This window comes from Leguminivora glycinivorella, chromosome 15 (assembly GCF_023078275.1).
Source record: "Leguminivora glycinivorella isolate SPB_JAAS2020 chromosome 15, LegGlyc_1.1, whole genome shotgun sequence".
NCBI lineage: Eukaryota > Metazoa > Arthropoda > Insecta > Lepidoptera > Tortricidae > Leguminivora > Leguminivora glycinivorella.
In genome coordinates this window covers 20,960,539-20,977,092 of record NC_062985.1, presented here as the reverse complement: position 1 = coordinate 20,977,092, position 16,554 = coordinate 20,960,539, and the positions used below count along the sequence as shown (strand labels likewise).

At 38.1% G+C, this 16,554-nt stretch overlaps 1 protein-coding gene across 1 annotated transcript in view; it reads right to left on the bottom strand.

The window, feature by feature from the left end:
• The window catches only part of LOC125233818 (serine/threonine-protein phosphatase 6 regulatory ankyrin repeat subunit B-like), a 150,327-nt gene that overhangs the window by 62,941 nt on the left and 70,832 nt on the right, over nucleotides 1-16,554 (bottom strand). The window contains exons 3-5 of the mRNA XM_048139948.1: nucleotides 14,192-14,290; nucleotides 10,496-10,594; nucleotides 4,441-4,638 (exon numbers count right to left, since the gene is read on the bottom strand). Coding sequence (XP_047995905.1) covers nucleotides 4,441-4,638; nucleotides 10,496-10,594; nucleotides 14,192-14,290 — 396 coding nt within the window. The remainder of the gene's footprint in view (nucleotides 1-4,440; nucleotides 4,639-10,495; nucleotides 10,595-14,191; nucleotides 14,291-16,554) is intronic.

The following is a 16,554-nucleotide window of genomic DNA, read 5'->3' as shown; positions in this document are numbered from 1 at the left end:
CTATACAACAAAGTTAATAGAAATATAAGTATTTATGATAAATCTTATTATGAGTGTAAAAATAGAACTGCAAGATGGTTAAAAAACAAAAGTTACGAAGATACAGAGAACATAATACCTTGACTATTATTACTTAACATTTTTTAGCTATTTCTATGCGTGTGATTCACTATAGGTACATTGTGCACATAAATCATGAAATGTGATAATTACTCTTACGTCAGTGTCCACATGTGTAATTGTGTTTATACATATAATACATATAATGCATATAATACATATATATACAATATTAAATTTATACCTACGTTTGTTTATATATTCTTAATACACATATAAATATAATTATATATATATATAGATATTATCATATTTTCTTGGTAATAGCGTATAACAAGTCACAATTTCTTTTTATTAAACATCTTACTTAATATGTCAACCACGGCAACTGGGTATATTGCCCATCTCTTCTACCACTTTTTATGTACTCGGCAATAATGCTGAACTATAATCTAAGAGTTAAAATTATTTCTTTTTGTAAAACACATTTATTTATTTTTTTACCTACTGTTCATCTGAAACTTCAACCTTAATGTACTTAGCAATAATGCTTTTATAACTTAAGATTTGATTTTGTAAACAACTTTGTTACCTAAATGTTTATTTAACACCTTGTATGAAGGAGCGAATTCCTCCTAACACAAGTGTCAAACTTAAAAGGAGGATTCGACACCCTAAGAAACCTTGTTTGATAAATAAACGAATTTTGAATTTTTAATTTTGAATTTTGAATGTATATCGTCGCTTAGAACCCATAGTACAAGCCTTGCTTAGTTTCGGGCTAAGTTGATCCGTGTAAGATGTCCCAAATATGTATGTATGTATGTATGTAAAATGTACTGAGGAACTTTTTTTAAATTACGGGCGGCGTGGCGCTGACGTCCGTTCCGCGTCTTAAGACATGCGTCGCCTGTGTGGGTTGCCGCATAGGTTAGCCAAAGTGACATTCGTTGACGTTAGAAGCCGATCGAAACGCGGTCTGGCTCCGTTGCACAAATAAGGAATAGTATTTTATGCAACAGGCGTTTAAAGGAGGTCAAAAAGACGAGTGGCGTGGGTAACAATTTGAGGCGAAGCCGAAAATTGTTATTAAGACGCCACGAGTATTTTTTAACTCAGTTAAACACCGTTGCATACAATACTTTTTCTACGACCATGCACTTACTTTTTAATAGTTTTCTAGAATAACTTTCGTGAAATTCGCACTATTTCCTGTATTTTGACTTGTCCTCTGTAATGATGAACTCACCCTGTCGCTCGCACTCCCCCGCGCCGCCGCAACCCCCGGCGCCCCGCGCACCCACGCTATATCCTTTAAAGGCTACCTAACAATACTTTAAGAGCTATATCGTATGCGTGGGTGCGCGGGACGCCGGGCGGGGGCGGGCATCTTTTATGTAGGGTTTTAACGATCTATGCTCGACCTCGACTTTAAATTTGTATTAAGAATGTATATCAAAATATTCACAAATGCTACAGAGAAGGATATTGCTACATCTCGGCACATAACTACACATAACTTCACATACACACACATACACACATAGTGAGCATATATTGAAGTTCAGGAATTAAGGCTTAAGTGTTGAAGTCTTCTTTTTCTTTCTAAGGTCCTGGCAGAATATCAGCGATGTGGCTTGCCGCATCATAATGCTGAGCCAGCGCCTGTTCTCTGCCACGACACATGGTTTTGAAAATTTGTATTCTTTTAAAAATGTAACTAAGTAATTAGCTTTTAATTTCTATTTTAAGATGCATGCCTTTTATCTTTTGTTTTATCTACCATGTATGTTGTGGGAATGAATAAAGTTCTTATCTATCTATCTATCTATCTACCCTGTAAATGACGAATAACAGTTCGGGAGTAGAAAAAAGCAATAAAGATAGGTACGATCATCTCCTCCTAGCCGTTTTCGGCTACGGCTTGTTAACAGCTAGTTTTTTTCCAGAGTCCGACTCCTGGCGCCTGCCACTTAACGGAATGTTTTATAAAACGGCCGCGCCACTTCTCGGACTCTCCCCTATGCAACTTGTAGCTCTGCCACCTGGGGGGTTACCATGACGTACTAAAGACGTTCAGTTTAGGTTAAGAGAAAGGGACACAGCTATAGCAGTTACATAGCTCCGTCCCTCTCTCTCAACCTAAACTGAACGGCTTTAGCACGTCATGGTAACCCCCCTGAAGGGTTAAGAGCGTCGCTGGTGTGCTCTCAGGTGACTGACGTAGCTAATTTTTGCTACGAATGTGTGACCACACTCGCGGCAGGCCACGGTAGGTACGTTAACGATAATATCCTAAGCGTTTATGCATTAGGGTACGTACCCACGTCAATCGTGTGAGTAATTATTTATTAATGCCTTATATTTTGAATTATCTTATTGTTATTTATGATGAACGTATTCAAAAATATCAATTGACTCGCACTAGTCACTGATTCCCGCCATCTTGGATGAAATACCGGGAATGCAGTGACGGTTGGCCAGTTCGAGTACAGACGAGTTGTAGTGAAGAAGTCTTGAAATATTTATTGTAAATTGGTTGTTATTATGTTTGTAATTAACAGTAAAAGTGTTACAAGTAATACTTTTCATCATCAACCTGGTAATATCTCCTTACAATCGCGTGAGTAATTTGTTGAACGCTGACAATATCATAATAGTTTGTAGTGTTTTCGAGCGCGTGAATTATTGAGAGGTCGGTAATATCGGTATTGGATGCCGTTGAATAATAAAGCTGATTGGATTAGAAGTTTCTCGTCGAGACACTTCGGGTCAAAGTTGGAGCTCTTTGAAGTGTCGAACTCAGAATTTCGCTGAGAGTTGTTGAAGAAAGCTTTTAAGGACTATTTGGATGTTCAACGTCTGTTTAAAAAATTGCAACTTCTGTACTAAATTTGTCATTTTTGTCAGTTTTGTAGTTGAATAAAGTCATCGCTCTATGTATTTGTATGCATCATTTAGATGGCTGGCAGTCCTAAACTGTGCGTTTCTCCAGAAACGTTTTGCCTCGCACAACTAAATTCTGTGGAATGGACTTGACGGATTGTAGCAATTTTTTTTGTCAAAGATTCAAATCTTTATTTACATGAACATAATTATTTACATAAGTAATTATATAAGAAACTAAGACTAAACTTAAAAGCTAGTTAATGTCTAAAATAGGCCCTTGAGCCATTGTAAAAAGATACTGGCGACATTTCCTCGCTGTATCGCAATGCTGATACGTTGTGCGAGGAAGTCGCCAGCTCTTCGGTCACCAGTTACCTCAACCAGACGCTTTGCGATTTCTGCGAAAAACTTGTTCGCGCTGGGGCCTCATGGACCTAGAGTTTCTGTTACGCCAAAAGGTACAAAAAGATATTCTAAGCCAAGACTTTTGGATTACGTTTCAAAATTTCGGCACTTCCTGCCGCTGCGCCCGCTTGTATCTTGGTCCGTTGGAGGTGAGACGGTGCCAATGTGTCTACGCAGGTAGCATCCCACACCATTATTATTTAAATGTAATGTATGATGTCAATATTTCATCATCGTTTATTTAACCAGGGATTGACAATATTTCACAAATAATTACGGACAAAATACTTAGTTTAAGGAAAGAAAATTAAATTGCGGTACAGTACAGACTACTGAAACTACCAGTGAGAATATACTGATTGTTGCGAATATTACCTCTGCTAGGATTTTAGTAAATAATTTAAAGATAAATAAGATTTATTAAATTTGCAGAAGTCTTGGAAAGATTTCTGCAAACTTTACTTGAAAAGGTCAAAAGAAATAATTTTGTCCCGTGTCGTTAAATATTTATCGTCTGATGGACGCAATCACAGGGGAGTTAGACACAGAATCGAATGTTTATATTTTATTTACGCAACGTATTTATCTAATTTGTTGACTTTATGTATAAACGAAGACGACCAAGAGCATTACCAAATTAATACAGTTTGTTACACTTACTAGTCGAATGAAATGAAACCACCAAAAATATAACGTAATAGGAGCTGAATTAAGAAACTTTGTTCATATTTGAAAACTCTGCAACTTTCTTATATTTTAACAACTTTCCTCCTCGCGTTCGGGTCAATAACTTATTCAGTAAGTATCTAATGAATAGAAGTTGATGTTATGCGTCTTTATTGTATTTTACTTTTTTATGAAAGTTAAAGTTCTATTTGAATCATGAATAAAATGTATCTTTCATGATGTTACATTATTTATCCACTACTGCCGGCGTAGCCAAATGGCAATCATCGACGCCAGACGCCGACAGAAATGCAGTCTGGCTCTGTCGCGCCAATACGCAAGAGCGATTGAGATACGAGTAGATAGCTACGAAACAGATATGCCAATGCCAACTGTAGCTTCCAGGTTGCTGTTACTAACCTTATTGACAGCATCGATGTCAGCCCCGTTATCTAACAGTAGCTCCACTGTAGTCGTGTGCCCAGATCTGGCCGCCAACGCCAACGGGGCGTCTCCTGCGTTGTCGGTGTTCTGAACTTTGGCTCCGAGGGAGATGGCGTATGCAGCGACATCTGTCGCGCCTCGGCTGCACGCGCATTGGAGGACGTCGTTGTTTTTCTGAGGAAAAAATACAGCATTTTCAAAACTGTTAATCAACATGGGGACGCTCGGAGCGTTTCGCGGGGCGTGCGAGCGTGCGTTCACCCCGTTCAGCGTTGACTCAGGACACTTGTATCTAAAAGCTTTTAGTTCATTTGAAGCATATCGTGTTTTTACTTGGTCAAACAAAATTGGGTGCCAAATGGCACCGTTAGACTATAATGGGTTAAATAATTAAAAGTTTTGAAAATATTATGTGTACAATATAAGTCGAATTTCATGAAAATAATTAAATAGGTGGGCCATTTTTTTCAAAGTTGTCCACCCCACTTTTTTTTTGGATTTGGAATTTTTAATGTGGTTTCACTCAGAATGCAATAAAGCATTGAAATTTGAAAAATTGAAGAATCAGTTTTTTTCCCATTCCGTTACCATTTTTTCATACATTTTGTATGGCGGTAACAGAATGGAAGGTTTGAAAAATGTATGGAAATCTTGCAACATTTTTTTTTCTCCTATCAGGATCGAAAAAACTCGCGATTCTGAGTATGAGTCGCGTAAAAAATACCCATGTTACAAAAAAAGTGGGGTTGACAGCTTTGAAAAAAAAATGGCAATGTAAGTTTCAATGGGCCATGTAACGAGTAGGTGCCCTTTGTAAGATGTAATTCTAACCCATAATCCAACCTGTCTCGGGCACAGGCACGCGGCCTCCATTATGCCTCGAGCCGGTTCATTTGCAGAGATCAAAGCGAACCGCGCCCGGCCTGACCTCCAAGTTAAGGAATTAAAATATCCTTGCCAGCCCTAGCCGAAACCACAATCGTTGACGCTAGACGCCGATCGAGACGCAGTCTGGCTCCGTCCCGCCGATAGGGATGACGACTACATAAAATAACCTAACCACAAAATTAAAATTTTGAAAAAACCCCCGACCGCGACATAGTGGACCGATTTTCATGAAACATGGCTAAGAACACTCCCGACTAACTCAGCTTTCAGACAAAAAAAAACTAAATCAAAATCGGTTCGAATCCGTTTGAGAGCTACGATGCCACAGACAGACACACACACAGACAGACAGACAGACAGACAGACAGACAGACAGACAAACAGACAGACATACACACAGACAGACACGTCAATCTTATAACACCCCGTCGCGTCGTTTTTGCGTCGGGGGTTATAAATGGCATTCTGTTTAGTCCATCAGTTAGATCGTCCAAAAATACTGACCACATAATTATTTTTCGCTTTTTCTAATTAATGAAAAAATAGAAAGATATAGAGCATCAAAGTTCCGGAGTGGGGGCTTGTGACGTCAATTCTATGTAAAAATTGTACCTAGACGTGACGTCACACGAAACTTCAACGCACTGTACCGTCGTCATTTTTCTTTTACGAGAAAAAAGAAAAAATACGTGTCTAAAATTCTTTGATAATCTAACTGACGGACTAATTCGATTTTTTTCGTCTCGCCTATGTAATACGGAAGAGCGATAGAGGTAGCTAAGATAACGATATTATCGTGAGCGTTTGTGCATTTTGGCTACGTACCTGGGCAAGATACGCAAGTTGGACTATTTATACAAAATCACCCCTCTTAAAAGAATTTCAGCTTTAAATTGTAAATGTAATTTTATTAAAAATTATCAGAAATGTGTACCTATAAATAAATAAATATTGAGGACACCTTACACAGATCAACTTAACCCCAAACTAAGCAAAGCTTGTACTATGGGTGCTAAGCGACGATGTATACTTAAATAGATAAATACATACTTACATAGAAAACATCCATGACTCAGGAACAAATATCTGTGCTCATCACACAAATAAATGCCCTTACCGGGATTCGAACCCAGGACCGCGGCTTAGCAGGCAGCGTCACTACCGACTGAGCCAGACCGGTCGTCATGTATTTCTGAGATTTCAGGGTTACTGATATTTACTTAAAAAGTTGCTCAGTATAAGTTATTGTATGTTTTCCCAATGAATTATTGCAGGGGCGTATAAAATATGCTGTATATTATTTCGCCAAACACTACATAATATAATTCGTAACTCGTGTCGATTTAAAACATTCCCTTCTGTCGTGTTTTAATTTACCGGCACTCGTTTCGAACTTCCTTTTTTTTTGCACTTGTATCGTAATGTACTATTTTCGTTACCTACGCTATACTAAAACTTGAGCCAGTTATAGTTCAGTGGATTTCCAGCTGTAATTTGCTTAAGTGGGCAGTAGGACTAGTAATCTGACTAGTAGTTGGTTGGGTACTAGATGTCGGGCGTAACTTAGTTGCAGCTCGGTATTGGATTAAATTGTACCCGATCCGAGTACCCATTACACTGCACACGTGTACAGTCGAGTTCAATTTCAGGAGGAATGGGCCCACATTGACACTTGAAACTGACAAATGCTGTGCCTATTTCTGCCGGCGAATTATGATTCCAATATTATCACTTATTTACATGGATAAGACATCTGTCACTCTCATACTGACGTACTTGCCAAAGCGTGATGGATATTTTATCCACATAGTGGCATTTTCATAATTTGGGACCCCCCAATTAGCGTAAGTCGTTAACAAAAATTAACTCACTGTCAGTTTTGTGACGATAATTAAGCATGAAATTTCAATAAAAATATTGTTTTTGTGTTAGTTACATGAACTTTAAGCGATAACCTACATTCAGAATATGATAAAAGTAAATTTTTAGACATATTTTATGCTTAATTGTCGTCACATAACTGACAGCGAGTTGATTTTTGTTAACGACTACTAACATACGCTAATTAGGAGGACCCAAATTCTGAAAATGCCCAAAGTGATAAAATTGTAAGCATGATACGCCGGCAGGGTTGATAGGACATTAGGACATTCTTACACAGATTGACTGAGTCCCACGGTAAGCTCAAGAAGGCTTGTGTTATGGGTACTCAGACAACGATATATATAATATACAAATACTTATATTCATAGAAAAACATCCATGACTCAGGAACAAATATCTGTGCTCATCACACAAATAAATGCCCTTGCCGGGATTCGAACCCGGGACCGCGGCGTAGCTGGCAGGGTCACTAGTGTCACTACCGACTAGGCCAAATCGGTCATAAGGTTATCGGTTGACAAGTAACATTATTACTCAGCGTCAATATTTCTTGGTTAAACAGGTAACGACAATAGCCTATTACCTGAAACAAATTGGCAACCAGTGATATACCTAGTATAATTATTTTGATTCAATTTTTGTTTTAAGTTTGTGTTTTTAAGGCACGAAGTTCAATCTGCTATACAAATTTTTTCATTCCACTAAAACGAGCAGTATAAATGTAAAATATCAAACGAAAAGTAAATAAAACATTTTCATTGATATACATCAAAATCATCATTTATTAAGGTCAATTTCATCAGCTGGCTGATGGGTGGGCTTATCAAAATTTTGTATGAAATTACTTTGCGCCCTTGTGGATAAAATACAACTTTCTCGTGAGTTTTCAAAGAATCCAGAGAGCCTTTACCAGCAGGTGTGAAAATACTTTTTTATAGAGTGCCATATATTAAATGTAAGAAGATCATACCATCCCATACATTAAAATGCGACCGCCTAAGAACGCGCATACACTACGCCACACATAGATGGCGCCACAAAAAAATGCCTTGTTGCCATCGATTACAAATAATCGATTGGCGTTAAGTGTCACTTTCGAGCCACTATGTCAAAAGTGACACTTAACTCACCATCTACAAGTATAATCGAAAGCTACATTTTTTTGTGGCGCCATCTATGTGTGGTGTAGTGTATGCGCGTTCTTAGGCGGTCGCATTTTAATGTATGGGATGATATGATATATTTAATCTATGATAAGTATAAAGTTCTATTTTTACTACGATGAAGCCCTGTTATTAAGAGTCTGAGTGTACTAATTACCAGCCAAGCGACCCGAGTGCATCCCGAGTGCATCCGATGCAAATGCAATCAAACTATTCTCAGCCCCGAGTTAACACTGATTTACATCCAACCTCGCTACAATATTCGCTCCGACTTTACTCAAATCACAGTATAAGGACGACTCAGTAGTCAGTCTCCGGCAGCGGCGACGCGAAAGGTACTTACCTACTGCGTTCTAAAGCACGGTTGAACAAAATTACTATAAATGTTACGCCGTGTCTTGCGTGGGCGACGGTCGCGCGATCGTCGCGCGACCGTCGCCGTCGCGTCGTCTACTTCCATATCGATAAGGTTTGGTTTCGTATGCGTCGCATCGCCGTCGCGTGACCATCGCGCGACCGTCGCCCACGCAAGACACGGCGTTACTCAGCATCGTCCAAAGTAAGATGTTGTTATTTAATACTATTATATAACTATACGTATTACTATAATCATCATCCTCCATGCGTTATCCCGGCATTTTGCCACGGCTCATGGGAGCCTGGGCTCCGTTTTGACAATTTATCCCAAGATTTAGCGCAGGCACTAGTTTTTACAAAAGCGACTGCCATCTGACCTTCCAACCCGAAGGGTAAACTAGACATTGGTCCAGTTTCCTCACGATGTTTTCCTTCACCGAAAAGCGACTGGCAAATATCAAATGACATTTCGCACGTAAATTCCGAAAAACTCATTGACGTTTAATGTCATGTCAAATTAAGTTGGATGGCGTACATTGCTGCTGGGCCAGATTTAAAACTCAGCCAGATTTACTCTTCATTAATAACACTTTTTATCAAAATGATTATCCTATGCGATTCGTATGATCAGATACTATAAGTGGAAACATTATTCGCCCGTATGGAATCCACTCCACACGCTGTTTACTGAAGTGGGTACCTACGAGTGTCTCAATAATCTCAGGTACCTATAACCTGATATATAATCTCAATACGCTCACCTCGAAGCCTCCAAGTTGCAAAGTTTCGCCGCTCTGTAAACTGATACTCACGACTAGCCCGCGGGCGGAATCCCGCTAGTTGTAAGCCTCAAAAGGCTTTGATAACTTTAATGTAAGGCTTTTGTTTGCCTGATCCGTGTTGTGTGGGGTATTTAATGGAAGCGTAAGGACGTTAATAGGACACATTAGCCCGCTTTAACGCTTTTTAGCCGTGGTTACAAGATAAATAAATAAATATTATATGATTCAGACACAGATTGACTGAGCCCCACGGTAAGGTTAAGGCGGCTTGTATTGTGGGTACTCAGATGACGATATATATAATAGACAAATACTTATCTAATAAGAGTTTTGAATGATTCACGGTTATTTTCATTAGACTTATAGCGATGACCGGGATATAGACCGTGATTACCTTTTTGATTTTTGTCGAGCTCCCGATATTTCGACGCAGTTGCATGCATCATGATCACGGAAAACTGACGAAAGCGGGTGGAAAAATCAAAAAGGTAATCACGGTCTATATCCCGGTCAATATAAGTCTAATGAAATACTTATATACATAGAAAACGTCCATGACTCGGGGACAAATATGTGTGCTCATCACACAAATAGATGTCCTTACCGGGATTACACGAGATACGGGATCCGGGATTGCGGGATAGTGTCTATACTTTGATTTTAACTTCTACCTAAGCAAATCGTCAATACTGCTAGAACTGAATATCATCACCAAGCGTCTCTCAACTATTTGTCAGGAGAGAATACTCAGGTTCTTCGGGAATATCATGTGTTCTAACCAGCACACTCTCCAAAGGAACATTATGCTCGGCAAAGTCGAAGGCCGACGCTCCAAACCCTTTAGCACAACTTGCCTTATAGTGCGCGAGTCCATCAAGCGCGACTTCAAGTATGGACTCGCGCGCTACAAAGCAAGTTGTGCTAAAGGATTTAATTGAAAGCACAAACTCTAGGTACCTTATTGATGGCTGCGAGGCACGCTCCTGCATCGACCAGCGTCTTGACGGCTTCCAAGTGCCCGTGCCACGCCGCCATGAGCAGCGGCCGCATACCGAACTGTTAACAACAATATAATAGTTAACATTATGCTAGGATAACTAATTAGTACTAAGGTGCAGCGGGACAATTTCGACTGGGGGACAAATGCAGTTTGATTCATTTTTAACCGACTTCAAAAAAGGAGGAGGTTCTCAATTCGACTGAATGTTTTTTGTATGTATGTTACTCGATATCTCCGAGAATCGTAGACCGATTTTCAAAAATTTTTTTTTGATCGAACGGGTATAACCCCGAGATGGTCCCATTGGCACCAAGTCGTGGTCTGATGATGGGATCTTGGAGAAATCGAGGGAACTCTTCAAATGTTATAGGCACATGTAATGTTTTTTGTGTATTTTTCAAAGGTGGTTTTGTGTATTTGCGCCTGATGGTAATAATTTTATGTGGCTGAGCTGATGATGGAAGGTCAACTCCTCAATGGTTAGGAGTTAAAGGACAATTGTTTCACTACTGTACATATATTCGGACTGATACATATAATATCACTAGGAACCACTAAAAATCAACAAATAAATTAACTTTTTAACAAAAAAAAACACAAAGAAACTAAAAAGCCAAAAATAATAAACCTTTGAATTCAGATTTCTTATCGGATTGCAATAATCTAAACATCCAAATTATAAACAAATCAATTATTTTTGTAGTCGGTGCCCGACCTGTTCGTCGCCTTTTGCTATTTCCTGTTTGCCCCACCCAACCATACACAGGCTGGCCCCGACTCCAAAAATAATTGATTTGTTTATAATTTGGATGTTTAGATTATTGCAATCCGATAAGAAATCTGAATTCAAAGGTTTATTATTTTTGGCTTTTTATTTATTTATTTATTTATTTAAACTTTATTGCACAAAATATACAAAAATGTACAAATGGCGGACTTAATGCCAAAAGGCATTCTCTACCAGTCAACCATAGGGCCAAACAGAGATTTTTAGTTTCTCTGTGTTTTGTAACACGCTTATTTTTGAAGGCGGTTTTATTTTTTGTTAAAAAGTTTATTTATTTGTTGATTTTTAGTGGTTCCTAGTGACATTATATGTATCAGTCCGAATATATGTACAGTAGCGAAAGAATTATCCTTTAACTCCTAACCATTGAGGAGTTGACCTTCCATCATCAGCTCAGCCACATAAAATTATTACTATCAGGTGTAAATACTGGTGTACCTTTGAAAAATACACTAAAAACGTTACACGTGCCTATAACATTTGAAGAGTTCCCTCGATTTCTCCAAGATCCCATCATCAGACCCCGACTTGGTGCCAATGGGACCATCTCGGGGTTATATCCGTTCGATCAAAAAAAAAAAATTTGAAAATCGGTCCACGATTCTCGGAGATATCGAGTAACATACATACAAAAAAAAAAAATAAAAAAAAATTCAGTCGAATTGAGAACCTCCTCCTTTTTTTGAAGTCGGTTAAAAATAAAACCGCCTTCAAAAAAAAAGCGTGTTACAAAACACGGAGAAACTAAAAAGCCAAAAATAATAAACCTTCGAATTCAGATTTCTTATCGGACTGCAATAATCTAAACATCCAAATTATAAACAAATCAATTATTTTTGGTTGGGTAGGGCAAACAGGAAATAGCAAGGCGACGAACAGGTCTGGTACCGACTACAAAAATAATTGATGTGTTTATAATTTGGATGTTTAGATTATTGCAATCCGATAAGAAATCTGAATTCGAAGGTTTATTATTTTTGGCTTTTTAGTTTCTCCGTGTTACACGCTTTTTTTTGAAGGCGGTTTTATTTTTTGTTAAAAAGTTAATTTTCCATGTATTACTATGTTTGCATTATTAATTAGAGTGTCCACTGGTTATATATTATAGCACGCGTGTACAGTGGATACATGTGGAACTCAATAGTGTAATAATGGAAAAAATGGATTAGTTACAATTCTCCCCGTTGGGATTTGCCCCGCTGTACCTTATAAGTATGACGGATTTTTTTTTCCACTTTCACCACACAATTAACTTTCGGTTCCGAAACAGGCTTTAAGTGACAGATTTACGAATAACGTTTAAGTACCTACTTTTTAAGTAAAAATACATTTAGTAAAAAAAAATTCTTTCTGTCTTTTGGCTCAGAAACGCTTGGTTCAATACTTCGGTTTCCTCATATACGTATTTAGGAAGTTCGTGTAATTATGTCTTCTAAGCCAAACATCCGAAGCTTGAGTTTGATATTTGTATTTGCATATTATCTCAGCGCAAGCAGATTGTATTATTGTCATGCAGATCTATCTTATTGCATTACAATAATACCGGTCAATTAACCATTAATAATTTATTAATATTACATACAATCACAAAACAATCACGCCTGCGTCCCATGAAGGGGCAGGCAGAGCACACGAAACCACTAAAGCTTCAGTGCCACTCTTGGCAAATAAGGGGTTGAAAGAAAACGAAACTGTGACATTGCAGTGACAGGTTGCCAGCCTCTCGCCTACGCCACAATTTAGCCCATATACCACAGTCGCCTTCTACGACACCCTCGGGAAGAAAGGGGGTGGTGAAATTCTTAACCCGTTACCACACGGGCTTATTAATATTAATTCATAGTTTTCATAGCATTCATTATAAATGCTACGATCGAACTTATCAGACCTCTTCGACGTCTTAGTGATTATGTATGTAGGTATTTATAAGTAAGCAATAACCTAACCACAAAATTGACATTTTGAAAAAAACCCCGACCGCGACATAGTGGATCGATTTTCATGAAACATGGCTAAGAACAATCTCGACTAACTCAGCTTTCAAACAAAAAAAAAACTAAATCTAAATCGGTTTATCCGTTCGGGAGCTACGATGCCACAGACAGACAGACCGACAGACAGACACGTCAAACTTATAACACCCCGTCGTTTTTGCGTCGGGGGTTAAGAGTTAAGACGATACAGGAGCGAAAATGCTAAAATGGAAAGGGGGGCTCCTGTCAATTTGGGAATTTTAGTTAAATATACTATTGTTATTAACTAGGTTTATCGAAAAATAATTAATAATAAATGAAAATTGTCAATTAAGAACAACTCAGTTAACAGATAGTGCGAAAAAATCTTTAAAATCGAGGTTCCGCTCTCGACTGTTTCCTCCTTCAAAACTTAATAAATTGGAACGAAAAAGAATCTGAATAACAATGAAATAGTTTGTGTCGGACCGTTTAGTTTTTTTGGCTAATTGTTACCAATTTTGAATATCACACCTTTTTTTGCGCCATAATGAAAAAGGCCGTTTTTGGAAATTTTTCGTTGGCTCTAGCGTCTTTAAAAATAAAAATTGGAAATTTTCGTTGGCTCTAGCGTCTTTAAAAATAAAAATATCAAATAAATCAAAACGGTCCGACACAGATAAAAATAGAGTAACAGAAACAATATATTCAATGAAGACGAACTTATCCCTTAAAACCGGGTGGGCCCTAAACGCCTGTAGGCGTAATCCCATTGCTTTTTCTATTGTGTCTGGAGTGATGTCCAGCAAGGTGTTAATGTTAATGGGATCTCTTCCAGTTAATCTTCGAGGAATTGAGTCACAACTCTCCCCTGTCACATTTCGCCCCGGTCCCAACGACTGTAAAGAGCTCACCTTGTCAGCAGCTTCTATGTCGCACTTGGCGTCTATGAGCAGGTTCACAATCTCCACGTTGCCGCGACTCGCCGCCCAGTGGATAGGCGCGCGGCCGTACTGAAAACAAAGTAATAGTACATTACATCAGAGGCCGGGAAAATGAGGATTTCCGGCCAAGTGGGTATATACGGCCGAGCGAGCATGCGAGCGAGGCCGGATAGGGATACGAGGCCGGGAATCCGTTTTCACGCCGAGGCATGTATAGTGCTTTTCTCAAACATACAATGAAATAAAATAAAAATGCTCTAAAGGACAACATTTTATAAAAAAAAGTTACTTTGCAGGCCTAGGCCTAAAAAATAATATGAAATCCCTTTACAGTCCTCTCGAGTTGTTGCGCCCAAAAAGCGATACTTCCCAGCCCATTTTAAGGAACGTAAAGACAATATTTCATTGCATGTTTGAGAAAAGTAAATTTATTAATTAAATAAAAACACAAAGTTTTACACGCAGGCATTATCCGGTGGACTGCAAACTAGGCTAGGCCTGTATCTTGCAGCCCACCGTGTGTTACATTTACAGTTGTTAATTACTACCTATGAGCATAGATTAAATATAAGAAGATCATACAATCCCATATATTAAAATGCGATCGTAAAAGAACGCGCATACACTACAACACACATAGATGGCGCCAGTAAAAAATGTCTTGTAGCTTTCGATTATACTTGTAAAAGGCGTTAAATGTCGCTTTTGATATAGATTTATGGCTCGAAAGTGACACTTAACGCCAATCTACAAGTAATCGATGGCAACAAGGCATTTTTTTGTGGCGCCATCTATGCGTGGTGCAGTGTAAGCGCGTTTTTAGTCGGCTTAAACTTTAGGCCAATACTCTATCTTTAGGCCCTAAAGAAAAAATACTTACCTTGAAACTACAGAATGTAGATAGGAAAGGAGGAAAATATGTCAACATACTCATAGAACGGAAAAGATACAGTATGTAAACTAACGAAAACCATTTACTGTAACCCGTAAATGTCCAGGTGATACTGAGAAACTTTTACTATGGGACCAACACCCAAAACGCGAAATAAAAATTTACTCTCCCATAGGTAATACTTACTATAAAATAAAACTACCTATGAAACTGTCAGAAGATATTTTCGTGATTTCGGGGTTGATCCCATAGTAAAAGTTTCTCAGTATCAGCTAGACATTTACGAGTTACAGTAAATGGTTTTCGTTAGTTTACATACTGTATAACTAATTTAGAAGCAAGTAATTTTTAGAAAATCTTTGCATGCAGAATAACTAATTTTTAAACATAGTCTTATTTCAGCAGAATATCCTACCTTCAATTTTTGTGTTGGAAATTAGAATAATTATGATTTTTTATTTCGAAGCACCTAATCTTTTTGATTATGTTTTTTTATTTTTTTTTCGCTACCCAAAGGTTGTCAGGTAGAGATCGCTCTTCAGCGATAAGACCGCCTATTGTCTGCCTCTATTTATAATAATTTGTTTTGTCTCCACTGTATCTTTTCTGTATCTTTTGCTGAGGTGTGCCAATAAAGAGTATTCTATCTATCTATCTAGAATATACTTATAAAACGTAGTACCATCCCCATATGGCCCATAGTCTTGGGACGCCCTGTATAAACATATCGTCACTACTTTTAAAAAAACTTGTGTCTTCGTCTGTCAATGAAAATAAAATTGTAGTAAGTATGTATGGAATGCATATAGACTTACTGCGTTTTAACTTTGAGCAACAGCGTGAGATACGAGATTTTTTAAAAGTAGTGACGATATGGCACTCTATCTACTTAATAGTTTAAAATGTGGAAAATATTTAGACCAGTTGAAATAATCCCCCCAGGCGAAAGTACCCCAATGCATTTACTCAAAAACTGTGTTACGAGAAAGAAAACAGATTTTGTCTAATCTTTTCTTCGCCCTAATGTTCATAAATTAAACAGAAACAGTTTTTATCACTCCCCTGAGAGCAAGTTATAATAGCAATATTTTAGCAGGCTTAGTATAAATTTATTCGGCCTCATTATGGTTTAAGAGCAAGCTGTGATCAAAACTTCTCGTGGGACTGAGGCAAAGCTTGAGGATTCATTTCAAAAGCAAATTGTATAGTAGTGTAAGTTAATACTAGTGTTCATGATTCTAAACTAAAGATTGTAATACAGTACTTCAAATATAACCTAACCACAAAATTAAAATTTTGAAAAAAACCCCGACCGCGATTTTTATGAAACAAGGCTTTAGCCTTGCACACTCCCGACTAACTCAGCTTTCAAACAAAAAAAACTAAATCTAAATCGGTTCATCCCTTCGCGGGAGCTACGATGCCACAGACAGACACACAC